Source organism: Pseudochaenichthys georgianus, unplaced genomic scaffold, assembly GCF_902827115.2.
Source record: "Pseudochaenichthys georgianus unplaced genomic scaffold, fPseGeo1.2 scaffold_930_arrow_ctg1, whole genome shotgun sequence".
Lineage (NCBI taxonomy): Eukaryota > Metazoa > Chordata > Actinopteri > Perciformes > Channichthyidae > Pseudochaenichthys > Pseudochaenichthys georgianus.
Genome location: NW_027263459.1, coordinates 12,501 through 30,441, shown reverse-complemented (window position 1 = coordinate 30,441; position 17,941 = coordinate 12,501). Strand labels below are relative to the sequence as shown.

Genomic DNA, 17,941 nt, shown 5'->3' with positions numbered 1-17,941 from the left:
AACGTGAACAAGAACGCGAACAAGAACGTGAACAAGAACGTGAACAAGAACAGAACGTGAACAAGAACTGAACGTGAACAGAACGTGAACAAGAACAGAACGCGAACAGAACGTGAACAAGAACAGAACGTGAACAAGAACAGAACGTGAACAAGAACAGAACGCGAACAGAACGTGAATAAGAACAGAACGTCAACAAGAACAGAACGTGAACAAGAACAGAACGTGAACAAGAACAGAATGTGAACAAGAACGAACGTGAACAAGAACAGAACGTCAACAAGAACAGAACGTCAACAAGAACAGAATGTGAACAAGAACAGAACGCGAACAGACGTGAACAAGAACAGAATTTGAACAAGAACAGAACGCGAACAGAACAGAAACGTGAACAAGAACAGAACGCGAACAAGAACAGAACGTGAACAAGACAGAATGTGAACAAGAACAGAACGTGAACAAAAACAGAACGCGAACAAGAACAGACGTGAACAAGAACAGAATGTGAACAAGAACAGAACGTGAACAAGAACAGAACGTGAACAAGAAGAGAATGTGAACAGAACGTGAACAAGAACAGAATGTGAACAAGAACAGAACGTGAACAAGAACAGAATGTGAACAGAACGTGAACAAGAACAGAACGTGAACAAGAACAGAACGCGAACAAGAACGTGAACAAGAACAGAACGTGAACAAGAACAGAATGTGAACAAGAGCAGAACGCGAACAAGAACGTGAACAAGAACAGAACGTGAACAAGAACAGAACGTGAACAAGAACAGAATGTGAACAAGAACGCGAACAAGAACAGAACGCGAACAGAACGTGAACAAGAACAGAACGTGAACAAGAGAACGTGAACAAGAACAGAACGTGAACAAGAACAGAACGTGAACAGGAACAGAACGTGAACAAGAACAAAACGTGAACAGAACGTGAACAAGAACGCGAACAGAACGTGAACAAGAACAGAACGTGAACAAGAACAGAACGTGAACAAGAACGTGAACAGAACGTGAACAAGAACAGAACGTGAATATAACGTGAACAAGAACAGAACGTGAACAGAACAAGAACAGAACGTGAACAAGAACTGAACGTGAACAGAACGTGAACAAGAACGTGAACAAGAACATGAACAGAACGTGAACAAGAAAAGAACGTGAACAGAACAGAACGTGAACAAGAACAGAACGTGAATATAACGTGAACAAGAACAGAACGTGAACAAGAACAGAACGTGAACAAGAACAGAACGTGAATATAACGTGAACAAGAACAGAACGTGAACAGAACAAGAACAGAACGTGAACAAGAACTGAACGTGAACAGAACGTGAACAAGAACGTGAACAAGAACGTGAACAAGAACATGAACAGAACGTAAACAAGAACAGAACGTGAACAGAACGTGAACAAGAACAGAACGTGAACAAGAACGTGAACGGAACGTGAACAAGAACGTGAACAAGAACAGAACGTGAACAAGAACAGAACGTGAACAAGAACAGAACGTGAACAGAACGTGAACAAGAACGTGAACAAGAACGTGAACAAGAACAGAACGTGAACAAGAACAGAACGTGAACAAGAACGTGAACAAGAACAGAATGTGAACAAGAAACAGAACGTGAACAAGAACAGAACGTGAACAGAACGTGAACAAGAACAGAACGTGAACAGGAACAGAACGTGAACAAGAACGTGAACAAGAACAGAACGTGAACAAGAACAGAACGTGAACAGAACGTGAACAAGAACAGAACGTGAACAGGAACAGAACGTGAACAGAACGTGAACAAGAACAGAACGTGAACAAGAACGTGAACAAGAACAGAATGTGAACAAGAACAGAACGTGAACAAGAACAGAACGTGAACAGAACGTGAACAAGAACAGAACGTGAACAAGAACCTGAACAGAACGTGAACAAGAACAGAACGTGAAATTAAATAATGTCATTAAGACGACATTAAATACGAGTGTATTGCGGTGATAAGTATTTATATAAATAAGTAGATTGCAAGATGACATGATATTGGCTAGCACTCCAACTCATTGTACGTGATAGGCTTAGAGGCGGGGACATCTCTAAGCGGTTGACCAATCACAACAGAGCCGGCCAAATGACCAATCAGAGCAGACTGGGCTCTGGTTTCAGACAGAGGGTGAAAAGAGGAGCAGTACGAGAATCTCAACCAAAATAAAATCTGATTTTTTTCTAAAATCTTAAAATAATATCTTTTTCCCATGAAAATAAACATCACTGAGGTTTTTTAGGGAAATCTCACAATTAAAACTTTTCCCTAAAAATTCAATATTTTCTTGACTTTTTTTACTTGAGTTTGCACAAAGTCATTCCTGGAGTCCTGGGAGTCTCGTTTGTAAACGGTGGTGCGTGCCTCTCAAAAGATGGCGTACGCCAGTTTCTACGCACTGTGATTTATAAAAAACTAACTTAATGGGGAAACGTGCGGTCCTCCACGCACACTCCGACCCGTGCGTACGCACTAAGCACGACAACGGGAGAGACGAGAAAACGTGCGACCCCGTTGGCAGGAAGGAAGGATGGAGAGAAATATGTGGAAATAATACCATAAACAAAATGTTACCTCTCATTTATCATTTATGAAGAATTCATTTTCAAACATTGATTAAAGCCAATCGTAAAATGATGGGAACAGACGCCTGTGGGGAGACTCCGTCCGTACACACACACACACACACACACACACACACACACACCACACACACACACACACACACACACACACACACACACACACACACACACACACACACACACACACACACCACACACACACACACACACACACACACACACACACACACACACACACACACACACACACACACACAGTTTAGCTTCTCTATAGATTGTAGATACGAGCTGGTCTACAGATGGCCCTGAGCCCAATAGAGATTGCCCTGAAGGGTTGGGGGCCTCCCCCCTAGAACAGGGGTGTCGAACTCAATTTCATCGCGGGCCACATCAGCATTATGGTTGCACTCAAAGGGCCGGTTGTAACTTTAAGACTATATAAAAATACATATATAAATATATTATATATATAAAATAATGTACATCATTGCCTCTGCATTGGATTATCATCGCATAGGGTAATAACTTCATAATTAACTACGTCTGAAAGCAGAAGTCTTTTTCGGTGCGTATGTCCCCAAAATGATTTAAAAAGAAAAGCCAAATTCTGGAGAAAAAAGAAATAGAAGTGACATTTTGAAATAAAAATCTAATTCCTGAGAAAAAGGAATTCTATGAAAAAATGCATATTTTGAAGAAAAAAAAGGCAATTCGGAGAAAAAAGTCATATTTGAGATGCATTGTGGGACATGTAGTTTAAGGGCAACGTTGCTTCTACAGCATGTAACCGTATAATAAACATATTCTATTCTTTGCAAGCTCTTGTGGGGCCACATGAAATGAAGTCGCGGGCCGAATGTGGCCCCCGGGCCTTGAGTTTGACACCCCTGCAATAGAACATCTAGATGTGTGCAGGTCTGAGATGCTGTCTGGTTCTCTAGACTGAATTATAAGATGAACCACCACAATATTATATTGTTCAATTTCATTCTCCATTTCCCTTGTTTGTTCTTGTTAGTGTTTGCTCGCTTCATGCCTGCATCGCTATAAGAAACACGTTGTTGGTCAAGACACTTTCCACCTGATGCAGGCAGACGCCTTCCAGATGGAAACAAGCAGAAAACATTACATGCAGTTGTAACTGCCCAAACAAACATTATTTACACCACACAGAGGGTCTCTGAGGGGAGGGTCTGTGAGGGGAGGGTCTGTGAGGGGAGGGTCTCTGTGGGGAGGGTCTGTGTGGGGAGGGTCTGTGTGGAGAGGGTCTGTGGGGAGGGTCTGTGTGGGGAGGGTCTGTGAGGAGTGTCTGTGTGGGGAGGGTCTGTGTGGAGAGGGTCTGTGTGGGGAGGGTCTCTGTGGGGAGGGTCTGTGTGGAGAGGGTCTGTGTGGGGAGGGTCTGTGTGGGGAGGGTCTGTGAGGAGGGGTCTGTGTGGGGAGGGTCTGTGAGGGGAGGGTCTGTGTGGGGAGGGTCTGTGTGAGGAGGGTCTGTGTGGGGAGGGTCTGTGTGGGGAGGGTCTGTGTGGAGAGGGTCTGTGTGGGGAGGGTCTGTGAGGAGGGTCTGTGTGGGGAGGGTCTGTGAGGGGAGGGTCTGTGTGGGGAGGGTCTGTGTGAGGAGGGTCTGTGTGGGGAGGGTCTGTGTGGGGAGGGTCTGTGTGGGGAGGGTCTGTGAGGGGAGGGGTCTGTGTGGGGAGGGTCTGTGTGGGGAGGGTCTGTGTGGGGAGGGTCTGTGAGGGGAGGGTCTCTGTGGGGAGGGTCTGTGAGGGGGGGGTCTGTGTGGGGGGGGTCTCTGTGGGGAGGGTCTGTGAGGGAGGGTCTGTGTGGGGAGGGTCTGTGAGGGGAGGGTCTGTGTGGGGAGGGTCTGTGAGGGGAGGGTCTCTGTGGGGAGGGTCTGTGTGGGGAGGGTCTCTGAGGGGAGGGTCTGTGTGGGGGGGGGGTCTGTGTGGGGGGGTCTGTGAGGGGAGGGTCTCTGAGGGGAGGGTCTGTGAGGGGAGGGTCTGTGTGGGGAGGGTCTGTGAGGGGAGGGTCTCTGAGGGGGGGTCTCTGTGGGGGGGTCTGTGAGGGGAGGGTCTGTGTGGGGAGGGTCTGTGAGGGGAGGGTCTCTGTGGGGAGGGTCTGTGTGGGGAGGGTCTCTGAGGGAGGGTCTGTGTGGGGGGGGTCTGTGTGGGGGGTCTGTGAGGGGAGGGTCTGTGAGGGGAGGGTCTGTGTGGGGAGGGTCTGTGAGGGGAGGGTCTCTGAGGGGAGGGTCTCTGTGGGGAGGGTCTGTGAGGGGAGGGTCTGTGTGGGGAGGGTCTGTGAGGGGAGGGTCTGTGTGGGGAGGGTCTGTGAGGGGAGGGTCTGTGTGGGGAGGGTCTGTGAGGGGAGGGTCTGTGTGGGGAGGGTCTGTGTGGGGAGGGTCTGTGTGAGGAGGGTCTGTGTGAGGAGGGTCTGTGTGGGAGGGTCTGTGAGGGGAGGGTCTGTGTGAGGAGGGTCTGTGTGGGGAGGGTCTGTGAGGGGAGGGTCTGTGTGAGGAGGGTCTGTGTGGGGGGGGTCTGTGAGGGGAGGGTCTGTGTGAGGAGGGGTCTGTGGTGGGGAGGGTCTGTGAGGAGGGTCTGTGTGGGGAGGGTCTGTGTGGGGAGGGTCTGTGTGGGGGAGGGTCTGTGTGGGGAGGGTCTCTGTGGGGAGGGTCTCTGTGGGGAGGGTCTCTGTGGGGAGGGTCTCTGTGGGGAGGGTCTGTGTGGGGAGGGTCTGTGTGGGAGGGTCTCTGTGGGGAGGGTCTGTGTGGGGAGGGTCTGTGTGGGGAGGTCTCTTACTGCTCTGCTCCTGCTCCATGGCGGCCTTCAGCTGGTCGGGGATCCCCATGCCGGGGATGGAGGCCACGCTGTTCATATCCACGTCGTCTGAAACACACACATCCATCTTCATCATTACAGGTCCCCATCATCATCATCATCATCATCATCATCATCATCATCATCATCATCATCATCATCACTATATCACAGGTCCCTATCCTCCTCTTCATCACTATATCACAGGTCCCCATCATCATCCTCCTCTTCATCACTATATCACAGGTCCCTATCATCCTCTTCATCACTATATCACAGGTCCCCTATAATCATCCTCCTCTTCATCAGTATATCACAGGTCCCCATCATCATCCTCCTCTTCATCAGTATATCACAGGTCCCCATCATCATCCTCCTCTTCATCAGTATCTCACAGGTCCCCATCATCATCCTCCTCTTCATCAGTATCTCACAGGTCCCCATCATCATCCTCCTCTTCATCAGTATCTCACAGGTCCCCATCATCATCCTCCTCTTCATCACTATATCACAGGTCCCCATCATCATCCTCCTCTTCATCACTATATCACAGGTCCCCTATCATCCTCTTCATCACTATATCACAGGTCCCCTATAATCATCCTCCTCTTCATCACTATATCACAGGTCCCCATCATCATCCTCCTCTTCATCACTATATCACAGGTCCCCATCATCATCCTCCTCTTCATCACTATATCACAGGTCCCCATCATCATCCTCCTCTTCATCACTATATCACAGGTCCCCATCATCATCCTCCTCTTCATCACTATATCACAGGTCCCCATCATCATCCTCCTCTTCATCACTATATCACAGGTCCCTATCATCCTCTTCATCACTATATCACAGGTCCCCTATAATCATCCTCCTCTTCATCACTATATCACAGGTCCCCATCATCATCCTCCTCTTCATCACTATATCACAGGTCCCCATCATCATCCTCCTCTTCATCACTATATCACAGGTCCCCATCATCATCCTCCTCTTCATCACTATATCACAGGTCCCCATCATCATCCTCCTCTTCATCACTATATCACAGGTCCCCATCATCATCCTCCTCTTCATCATTATATCACAGGTCCCTATCATCCTCCTCTTCATCACTATATCACAGGTCCCTATCCTCCTCTTCATCACTATATCACAGGTCCCCATCATCATCCTCCTCTTCATCACTATATCACAGGTCTCAGATATATGCAGAGCCTGTCTCTGATTGGCTGAAACAGATCATTGCAGCATTACCCATAATCCCCTCTGTTTCAGCCCTGTTTCCAAAGTGCTGATTCTCTGTCTGTGACTTCAGATGAAAGCAAGGAGCCCCCCCCCACGCCCCTCTGAGAGACATGTGGTTACAAAGAGCTCAATGGAGCTCTAGAGGAGAGGGGGGGGGGGGGGTACCTTGTTGCTGATTGGCTAATGGTTACAACACATCGTTATGACATCATCAAGTGGCCAAAATCTGATCAGCTCATTTTCAGACAGGTTTTGATGGAACTGGATCAAAAAGAGGGAGGGTCTTTGTCCCTGAGCTTCCAGGATGGACCCGGAGGAGCTACAGCTGTTTCAATCATAATAATCCGTCATGAAAACACAAATCCCACAACAGGGTAATAATAATATTCGTCAGGGATACTAAAATATATTGAATTTAAACAATAGTTTGTATCATGCAGCGTTGCAACAACCTTTGCTCAGAGGTCTCCAGAGCACCAGCAGCTCAGAGTCCGACTTGAACTAAAGAATAATAATAAACGAGTCTATAAATCCCTTCTGTTGCTGGACCTCCATTTTGATTCACCTCCATTTTGATTCACCTCCATTTTGATTCACCTCCATTTTGATTGCATATTAAATGTATTTAAAGAAACTGAAAGCAGCCGTGTATGAAACCTGATCCCTCTGAGCTGTCACAGATGATGTGATGTCACAGATGATGTCACAGATGATGTGATGATGTCACAGATGATGTGATGATGTCACAGATCAGTGTCACACAGAGTATCTTTTTGTCCCTGCGGCTCACCGTACTCCATGCCGTCCTCTGACATGCCGGGCAGCAGGTTCAGGTTGTAGCGGTCCCGCATCTTATCCCCGGGTCGGTTCCTGGTCCAGAACTTACTGCAACACACACACACACACACACACACACACACACACACACACACACACACACACACACACACACACACACACACACACACACACACACACACACACACACACACACACACACACACACACACACACACACACACACACACACACACACACACACACACACACACACACACACACACACACACACACACACACACACACACACACACACACACACACACACACACACCACACACACACACACACACACACACACACACACACACACACACACGCACACACGCATCAGGAACCACCACAACACACACACACACATGCACACGTCAGGAAACACACAGGACGCGTGTTAGTGTGTGAGTATCTGTGTGTTTGTGTCAAATTCCTCGTACGTGTAAACCTACCTGGTAATAAACCTGATTCTGTGTGTGTCTCTGTGAGCGTGTGTGTCTCTGTGAGCGTGTGTGTCTCTGTGAGCGTGTGTGTGTCTCTGTGAGCGTGTGTGTCTCTGTGAGCGTGTGTGTGTCTCTGTGAGCGCGTGTGTGTCTCTGTGAGCGTGTGTGTCTCTGTGAGCGTGTGTGTCTCTGTGAGCGTGTGTGTCTCTGTGAGCGTGTGTGTCTCTGTGAGCGTGTGTGTCTCTGTGAGCGTGTGTGTCTCTGTGAGCGTGTGTGTCTCTGTGAGCGTGTGTGTCTCTGTGTGTGTCTCTGTGAGCGTGTGTGTCTCTGTGAGCGTGTGTGTCTCTGTGAGTGTGTGAGTGTGTGTGTGTGTCAGTGTACCTGGTGTGGTCGTTGGATCCAGAACACAGGATGTGACCCAGAGGATGCCAGGCCAGACTCCAGATCATCCCCTCGTGAGCCATCTCCATCCCCCCCACCTCCTTCTCCACCCTGCACACACACACACACACACACACACACACACACACACACACACACACACACACACACACACACACACACACACACAGGGTATGATTAAAGAAATTAATGAAGTATTAATATATGAGTGACGGTGCGTTCAGGGTCCTCTGGTTACCCGGCGTTCCAGAAGAGCAGAGAGCCGTCAGAGCCTCCGCTGGCGAACAGACCCTCGTGGACCGGGTGCCAGGCCACGGCTGCAGAGAGAGAGAGACTGCTGGGTATACTATCACATATCACTATATACACATGTGTCTGTACCACGGCTGCAGAGAGAGAGAGACTGCTGGGTATACATGCCCCTGAACACCTGCAGCCCCTCCCTCAGGTATATAGAGTATAGAGAGTTACCTGTGGCCTCCTTCTTGTGGCCCCTGAACACCTGCAGCTCCTCCTTCAGGTTGCGGATGTCGAACAGTTTGCACAGGTGGTCTCTGGAGGCCGTCAGCAGCCAGTTCCCGTTCAGGTTCCACTTCACCTCCATCACCGTGTTCTTGTGGGCGTGGCTGAGAGCAGAAGGAGGTCAGCAGGGGGTCATCAGGAGGTCACAGGCATTATATCAACACTACACTGAGGTAGGGGTGCATTCCGGTACCCGGTTACTGTATACGGTATACCGTACCGAAATCAGATCCGGTTTTCGATTATTTTTTTATAAAAGTGAGGCGTAATATCCTTAAACTCGCACCCAAACCGTCAACATTACGATGTCAATTTCACCGTGAAACTCCACAAACGATTCACTTTAGAACATCTAAAGTGTGGCTGCATATGAATGGTGGGGTCTGTAACCACTGCCAGTCTGATGGTGGGGTCTGTAACCACTGCCAGTCTGATGGTGGGGTCTGTAACCACTGCCAGTCTGATGGTGGGGTCTCTAACCACTGCCAGTCTGATGGTGGGGTCTCTAACCCCTGCCAGTCTTTTGGTGGGGTCTCTAACCCCTGCCAGTCTGATGGTTGGGTCTCTAATCACTGCCAGTCTGATGGTGGGGTCTCTAACCACTGCCAGTCTGATGGTGGGGTCTCTAACCACTGCCAGTCTGATGGTGGGGTCTCTAACCACTGCCAGTCTGATGGTGGGGTCTGTAACCACTGCCAGTCTGATGGTGGGGTCTGTAACCACTGCCAGTCTGATGGTGGGGTCTCTAACCACTGCCAGTCTGATGGTGGGGTCTCTAACCCCTGCCAGTCTTTTGGTGGGGTCTCTAACCCCTGCCAGTCTGATGGTGGGGTCTGTAACCACTGCCAGTCTGATGGTGGGGTCTCTAACCACTGCCAGTCTGATGGTGGGGTCTCTAACCGCTGCCAGTCTGATGGTGGGGTCTCTAACCGCTGCCAGTCTGATGGTGGGGTCTGTAACCACTGCCAGTCTGATGGTGGGGTCTGTAACCACTGCCAGTATGATGGTGGGGTCTGTAACCGCTGCCAGTCTGATGGTGGGGTCTCTAACCGCTGCCAGTATGATGGTGGGGTCTGTAACCACTGCCAGTCTGATGGTGGGGTCTCTAACCACTGCCAGTCTGATGGTGGGGTCTGTAACCACTGCCAGTCTGATGGTGGGGTCTGTAACCACTGCCAGTCTGATGGTAGGTCTGTAACCACTGCCAGTCTGATGGTGGGGTCTGTAACCACTGCCAGTCTGATGGTGGGGTCTGTAACCACTGCCAGTATGATGGTGGGGTCTGTAACCACTGCCAGTCTGATGGTGGGGTCTGTAACCACTGCCAGTCTGATGGTGGGGTCTGTAACCACTGCCAGTATGATGGTGGGGTCTGTAACCGCTGCCAGTATGATGGTGGGGTCTGTAACCACTGCCAGTCTGATGGTGGGGTCTGTAACCGCTGCCAGTCTGATGGTGGGGTCTGTAACCACTGCCAGTCTGATGGTGGGGTCTGTAACCACTGCCAGTCTGATGGTGGGGTCTGTAACCACTGCCAGTATGATGGTGGGGTCTGTAACCACTGCCAGTCTGATGGTGGGGTCTCTAACCACTGCCAGTCTGATGGTGGGGTCTGTAACCACTGCCAGTCTGATGGTAGGTCTGTAACCACTGCCAGTCTGATGGTGGGGTCTGTAACCACTGCCAGTCTGATGGTGGGGTCTGTAACCACTGCCAGTATGATGGTGGGGTCTGTAACCACTGCCAGTCTGATGGTGGGGTCTGTAACCACTGCCAGTCTGATGGTGGGGTCTGTAACCACTGCCAGTCTGATGGTGGGGTCTGTAACCACTGCCAGTCTGATGGTAGGTCTGTAACCACTGCCAGTCTGATGGTGGGGTCTGTAACCACTGCCAGTCTGATGGTGGGGTCTGTAACCACTGCCAGTATGATGGTGGGGTCTGTAACCACTGCCAGTCTGATGGTGGGGTCTGTAACCACTGCCAGTCTGATGGTGGGGTCTGTAACCACTGCCAGTCTGATGGTGGGGTCTGTAACCACTGCCAGTATGATGGTGGGGTCTGTAACCGCTGCCAGTATGATGGTGGGGTCTGTAACCGCTGCCAGTCTGATGGTGGGGTCTGTAACCGCTGCCAGTCTGATGGTGGGGTCTGTAACCACTGCCAGTCTGATGGTGGGGTCTGTAACCACTGCCAGTCTGATGGTGGGGTCTGTAACCACTGCCAGTATGATGGTGGGGTCTGTAACCGCTGCCAGTATGATGGTGGGGTCTGTAACCACTGCCAGTCTGATGGTGGGGTCTGTAACCGCTGCCAGTCTGATGGTGGGGTCTGTAACCACTGCCAGTCTGATGGTGGGGTCTCTAACCACTGCCAGTCTGATGGTGGGGTCTGTAACCACTGCCAGTCTGATGGTGGGGTCTGTAACCACTGCCAGTCTGATGGTGGGGTCTGTAACCACTGCCAGTATGATGGTGGGGTCTGTAACCACTGCCAGTCTGATGGTGGGGTCTGTAACCACTGCCAGTCTGATGGTGGGGTCTGTAACCACTGCCAGTATGATGGTGGGGTCTGTAACCACTGCCAGTCTGATGGTGGGGTCTGTAACCGCTGCCAGTCTGATGGTGGGGTCTCTAACCGCTGCCAGTATGATGGTGGGGTCTCTAACCACTGCCAGTCTGATGGTGGGGTCTCTAACCACTGCCAGTATGATGGTGGGGTCTGTAACCACTGCCAGTCTGATGGTGGGGTCTCTAACCACTGCCAGTCTGATGGTAGGTCTGTAACCGCTGCCAGTCTGATGGTGGGGTCTCTAACCACTGCCAGTATGATGGTGGGGTCTGTAACCGCTGCCAGTCTGATGGTGGGGTCTGTAACCACTGCCAGTCTGATGGTGGGGTCTCTAACCACTGCCAGTCTGATGGTGGGGTCTGTAACCACTGCCAGTCTGATGGTAGGTCTGTAACCACTGCCAGTCTGATGGTAGGTCTGTAACCACTGCCAGTCTGATGGTGGGGTCTGTAACCACTGCCAGTCTGATGGTGGGGTATGTAACCACTGCCAGTCTGATGGTGGGGTCTGTAACCACTGCCAGTCTGATGGTAGGTCTGTAACCACTGCCAGTCTGATGGTGGGGTCTGTAACCGCTGCCAGTCTGATGGTGGGGTCTGTAACCACTGCCAGTCTGATGGTGGGGTCTGTAACCACTGCCAGTCTGATGGTAGGTCTGTAACCACTACCAGTCTGATGGTGGGGTCTCTAACCACTGCCAGTCTGATGGTGGGGTCTCTAACCGCTGCCAGTCTGATGGTGGGGTCTGTAACCACTGCCAGTCTGATGGTGGGGTCTCTAACCACTGCCAGTCTGATGGTAGGTCTCTAACCACTGCCAGTCTGATGGTGGGGTCTGTAACCACTGCCAGTCTGATGGTGGGGTCTGTAACCACTGCCAGTCTGATGGTGGGGTCTCTAACCACTGCCAGTCTGATGGTGGGGTCTGTAACCGCTGCCAGTCTGATGGTAGGTCTGTAACCACTGCCAGTCTGATGGTGGGGTCTGTAACCACTGCCAGTCTGATGGTGGGGTCTGTAACCCCTGCCAGTCTGATGGTGGGGTCTCTAACCACTGCCAGTCTGATGGTGGGGTCTGTAACCGCTGCCAGTCTGATGGTAGGTCTGTAACCACTGCCAGTCTGATGGTAGGTCTGTAACCACTGCCAGTCTGATGGTGGGGTCTGTAACCACTGCCAGTCTGATGGTGGGGTCTGTAACCACTGCCAGTCTGATGGTGGGGTCTGTAACCACTGCCAGTCTGATGGTAGGTCTGTAACCACTGCCAGTCTGATGGTGGGGTCTGTAACCACTGCCAGTCTGATGGTGGGGTCTGTAACCACTGCCAGTCTGATGGTGGGGTCTGTAACCACTGCCAGTCTGATGGTGGGGTCTGTAACCACTGCCAGTCTGATGGTGGGGTCTGTAACCACTGCCAGTCTGATGGTGGGGTCTGTAACCACTGCCAGTCTGATGGTGGGGTCTGTAACCGCTGCCAGTCTGATGGTGGGGTCTGTAACCACTGCCAGTCTGATGGTGGGGTCTGTAACCACTACCAGTCTGATGGTGGGGTCTCTAACCGCTGCCAGTCTGATGGTGGGGTCTGTAACCACTGCCAGTCTGATGGTAGGTCTGTAACCGCTGCCAGTCTGATGGTGGGGTCTGTAACCACTACCAGTCTGATGGTGGGGTCTCTAACCGCTGCCAGTCTGATGGTGGGGTCTGTAACCACTGCCAGTCTGATGGTAGGTCTGTAACCGCTGCCAGTCTGATGGTGGGGTCTGTAACCACTGCCAGTCTGATGGTAGGTCTGTAACCACTGCCAGTCTGATGGTGGGGTCTGTAACCACTGCCAGAAGTGTATTTATGGAACAGGTGGCAACACATCCAACCTCCAACCAATGCCGTCTCGTATGGCAATAGTACCTTTGTGCAGGGAAGCAGCGTGCCGAGCGAGAGTTCAGCAGGTGATATGCTACGCTGTGAAATGTCAGAGGTGGGGACTCGAGTCACATGACTTGACACGCATATTTTGAGACTTGCTTGACTAACATTGATAAAAGACTTGACTTGACTTGAGATAGATGACTCGAAAGGACTTTTTAAAGTTTGCATTTGTATCGCACGGAGCCCCTGAAGGGCAATGACAGAAATAAGATGCTGTTTCTCGTTCCCACGAGAAAGCTAGCGGAGCGCCGAGTAGGAAGTGGAGCGCAGGAGACAGCCGTCTCATTGCACACTGTAATGTTTATGTTGGGAAATGGCAGTGCATACATTATTTTGGATATATTTTGAACTCGGACTCTCATTCACTTCATGAAATCTCTGCAGCACCAGGAGGCAGCGGGACGTGTGAGAAGAGCAGCACCAGCGCGCAAAGAGGTACGCACGCCTTCCCTGTGTTTACTTTCATTAGAACGGCTAAAGAGCGACCGCAGGCCGCGACACACACACACACCGAACTGCCCGATTATTCCCCCTATTACTTACATATGTGGGTTTTCCCAAATGAAAGAAATCACACACACACACACACACACACACACACACACACACACACACACACACACACACACACACACACACACACACACACACACACACACACACACACACACACACACACACACACACACACACACACACACACACACACACACACACACACACACACACACACACACACACACACACACACACACACACACACACACACACAGGAAAACAATGAGACGGAGTCACATGGGAGCACCGTAGACAGGAGACATGCTGTGACCCTGCTGAAGGCGAGCCAGGGCAGGAGGCGAGCCAGGGCTGAAGGCGAGCCAGGGCAGGAGGCGAGCCAGGGCTGAAGGCGAGCCAGGGCAGGAGGCGAGCCAGGGCAGGAGGCGAGCCAGGGCAGGAGGCGAGCCAGGGCTGAAGGCGAGCCAGGGCTGAAGGCGAGCCAGGGCTGAAGGCGAGCCAGGGCAGGAGGCGAGCCAGGGCTGAAGGCGAGCCAGGGCTGAAGGCGAGCCAGGGCTGAAGGCGAGCCAGGGCTGAAGGCGAGCCAGGGCAGAAGGCGAGCCAGGGCTGAAGGCGAGCCAGGGCTGAAGGCGAGCCAGGGCTGAAGGCGAGCCAGGGCAGGAGGCTTCACATGTTGATGGCACATATTTGAGTTGTCCTCCTGTTATCACTTCAGAGCCCTTTCAGAACGTAGTAAGGGATCATGTGCAGCGTGGCGGTCAATCTGGGGAAGAGCACCCGACAGGCAGATCAGGAGCCGACGCAAAGCGGAGGGACCTTGATCTGTAATGATTATCACACGGCCACATTCTCAACAAAGTAACGACATGACTCCCAATATTAATTGAAATGCTTTTATAAATTAAGAAAAGAGTAAGCTAATATTGATTTAAAATGACGTGCATCTGCTAAGAAAAATAGTCCGTTGCTACCGTTTGAACCACGTAGCAACGGCAGGAACCGCTTCGATAGCGTTTTTGCGGACATTTTTTATTACAGATTTGAAAACATCGTTGCTTGCTTTAAAAGTAGCACACTTCATTATGTCAAACCTTGCAGGGCTCAACACTAACTTTTAAAAGTGGTTGCCAGGCAACCAGGCATCAGCTTTTGGTTGCCAAAACTGAAAAGACGGTTGCCATTTTTAGTCACCTTATAATTTAAATAATTAAGATACTATGCAGTTATACATCAACTTAATAATGAACATGTGACACAAAAGAATGTTCAAATGCTTTACAATAAGTAATTAACGCAATGATTTGAAACCTAAGTGGGAGGAAACCTCTGTGCTGACCCCCACCATAGATCCACTGGCTTGCTTGACTCTCACCACAGTGACTTGGGACGTGCACATGTATGACTTACTCCCACCTCTGGAAGCTGTGCTCCTCCCGCCTGATGGTTGATATAAATGATACTGCAGAATCTTCATAGATGAGGTGTTTTTCATTGTTTGTTCCGTACTAAAAGGTCCAAGTCCCACAATTGTATTTAATATTCATTTGACATGTTAGCGACATCATAAAGTGCTTCATGGGAGCAATTGCAGGATGATTCCATTGTTCCCCTATGCAACATGAAAGTATCACGATATGTATTGGTTGAGTAGCGTTCGGCGGTATCGGTCAGCGGCATCGTTCAGCGGTATCGGTCAGCGGCATCGTTCAGCGGTATCGGTTGAGTATCATTCGGCGATATCGGTCAGAGGCATCGTTCAGCGGTATCGGTTGAGTATCGTTCGGCGGTATCGGCTGAGTATCGTTCAGCGGTATCGGTTGAGTATCGGTCAGCGGCATCGTTCAGCGGTATCGGTTGAGTATCATTCGGCAGTATCGGTCAGCGGCATCGATCAGCGGTATCGGTTGAGTATCGTTCAGCGGTATCGGTTGAGTATCGTTCAGCGGTATCGGTTGAGTATCGTTCGGCGGTATCGGCTGAGTATCGTTCAGCGGTATCGGTTGAGTATCGGTCAGCGGCATCGATCAGCGGTATCGGTTGAGTATCGTTCAGCGGTATCGGTTGAGTATCGTTCGGCGGTATCGGCTGAGTATCGTTCAGCGGTATCGGTTGAGTATCGGTCAGCGGCATCGTTCAGCGGTATCGGTTGAGTATCATTCGGCAGTATCGGTCAGCGGCATCGATCAGCGGTATCGGTTGAGTATCGTTCAGCGGTATCGGTTGAGTATCGTTCAGCGGTATCGGCTGAGTATCGTTCAGCGGTATCGGTTGAGTATCGGTCAGCGGTATCGGTTGAGTATCGGTATCGTAGAAAAGTAAACGATATGCAAACCGACACTGAGGAGTAATCATTATAATAACAGAGCCTCACAGAGTATGCTCTGTTTATCTAATGTAACAACAACAACAACAACAACACTCACAGCGTGGCCAGGCTCTGCCCGGTCTTCGGGTCCCAGAATTTGATCGGCTGCTGGCTGTCTTTGCTGCCGGAGACCACCAGGCCTTTGGAGGGGTGCCAGTCCACGCACTTCACATCTGCACCGTGACCTACACACACACACACACAGAATATCTACTTTTTACATTTATTTATTGACTTTAGTATTTTTATAATCTGATTGGTCAGCTCGCCCACTCTGTTCTGATGAGTCCACCCCCGTTACAGCGGAACATCAGTGATCATGTGTTACCATGGCGTTAGTTAGCAACCAGGAAATGACCCCAGCGATGACAAACAGATGAGAATGCTGCGCGGGGTCTGGGGGCCGTGCTGGGGGGACGTTGGGGGGCTCGCTGCTCCGCCCTGTGAGGCTTGAGGAGCGGACACTGTGAGCTGGTTCACTGGTGCCAGGCTGCGGGTGTGTGTGTGTGTGTGTGTGTGTGTGTGTGTGTGTGTGTGTGTCTCGCTGACCCCACGCAGCAACCAGGAAACCACACCAGTAATCCAGCTCACAGTGTCTGCTCCTCGAGCCTCACAGGGCGGAGCAGCGAGCCCCCCAACGTCCCCCCAGCACGGCCCCCAGACCCCACGCAGCATTCTCATCTGTTTGTCATTGCTGGGGTCCGCAACTGCCAAGCTCTAGAACACAAGGGGACGGGTCAGAACCTACAGAACACCAGGGGACGGGTCAGAAGCTACAGAACACCAGGGGACGGGTCAGAAGCTACAGAACACAACGGGACGGGTCAGAAGCTACAGCACACAAGGGGACGGGTCAGAAGCTACAGAACACAAGGGGACGGGTCAGAAGCTACAGCACACAAGGGGACGGGTCAGAAGCTACAGAACACAAGGGGACGGGTCAGAAGCTACAGCACACAAGGGGACGGGTCAGAAGCTACAGAACACAAGGGGACGGGTCAGAAGCTACAGCACACAAGGGGACGGGTCAGAAGCTACAGAACACAAGGGGACGGGTCAGAAGCTACAGAACACCAGGGGACGGGTCAGAAGCTACAGAACACAAGGGGACGGGTCAGAAGCTGCAGAACACCAGGGGACGGGTCAGAAGCTCAGAACACCAGGGGACGGGTCAGAAGCTACAGAACACCAGGGGACGGGTCAGAAGCTACAGAACACAAGGGGACGGGTCAGAAGCTACAGAACACCAGGGGACGGGTCAGAAGCTACAGAACACCAGGGGACGGGTCAGAAGCTACAGAACACCAGGGGACGGGTCAGAAGCTACAGAACACAAGGGGACGGGTCAGAAGCTACAGAACACAAGGGGACGGGTCAGAAGCTACAGAACACCAGGGGACGGGTCAGAAGCTACAGAACACCAGGGGACGGGTCAGAAGCTACAGAACACCAGGGGACGGGTCAGAAGCTACAGAACACAAGGGGACGGGTCAGAAGCTACAGAACACAAGGGGACGGGTCAGAAGCTTCAGAACACCAGGGGACGGGTCAGAAGCTTCAGAACACCAGGGGAGGGGTCAGAAGCTACAGAACACCAGGGGACGGGTCAGAAGCTACAGAACACCAGGGGACGGGTCAGAAGCTACAGAACACCAGGGGACGGGTCAGAAGCTCCAGAACAC

General features: G+C 51.2%; 1 protein-coding gene across 1 annotated transcript in view; it reads right to left on the bottom strand.

Moving 5' to 3' along the window:
- wdr33 (WD repeat domain 33) overlaps nt 1-17,941 on the bottom strand; it is a 54,798-nt gene that overhangs the window by 25,553 nt on the left and 11,304 nt on the right. Inside the window, exons 7-12 of the mRNA XM_034080186.2 lie at nt 16,318-16,444; nt 8,834-8,988; nt 8,601-8,679; nt 8,342-8,452; nt 7,474-7,568; nt 5,418-5,504 (exon numbers count right to left, since the gene is read on the bottom strand). Coding sequence (XP_033936077.1) covers nt 5,418-5,504; nt 7,474-7,568; nt 8,342-8,452; nt 8,601-8,679; nt 8,834-8,988; nt 16,318-16,444 — 654 coding nt within the window. The remainder of the gene's footprint in view (nt 1-5,417; nt 5,505-7,473; nt 7,569-8,341; nt 8,453-8,600; nt 8,680-8,833; nt 8,989-16,317; nt 16,445-17,941) is intronic.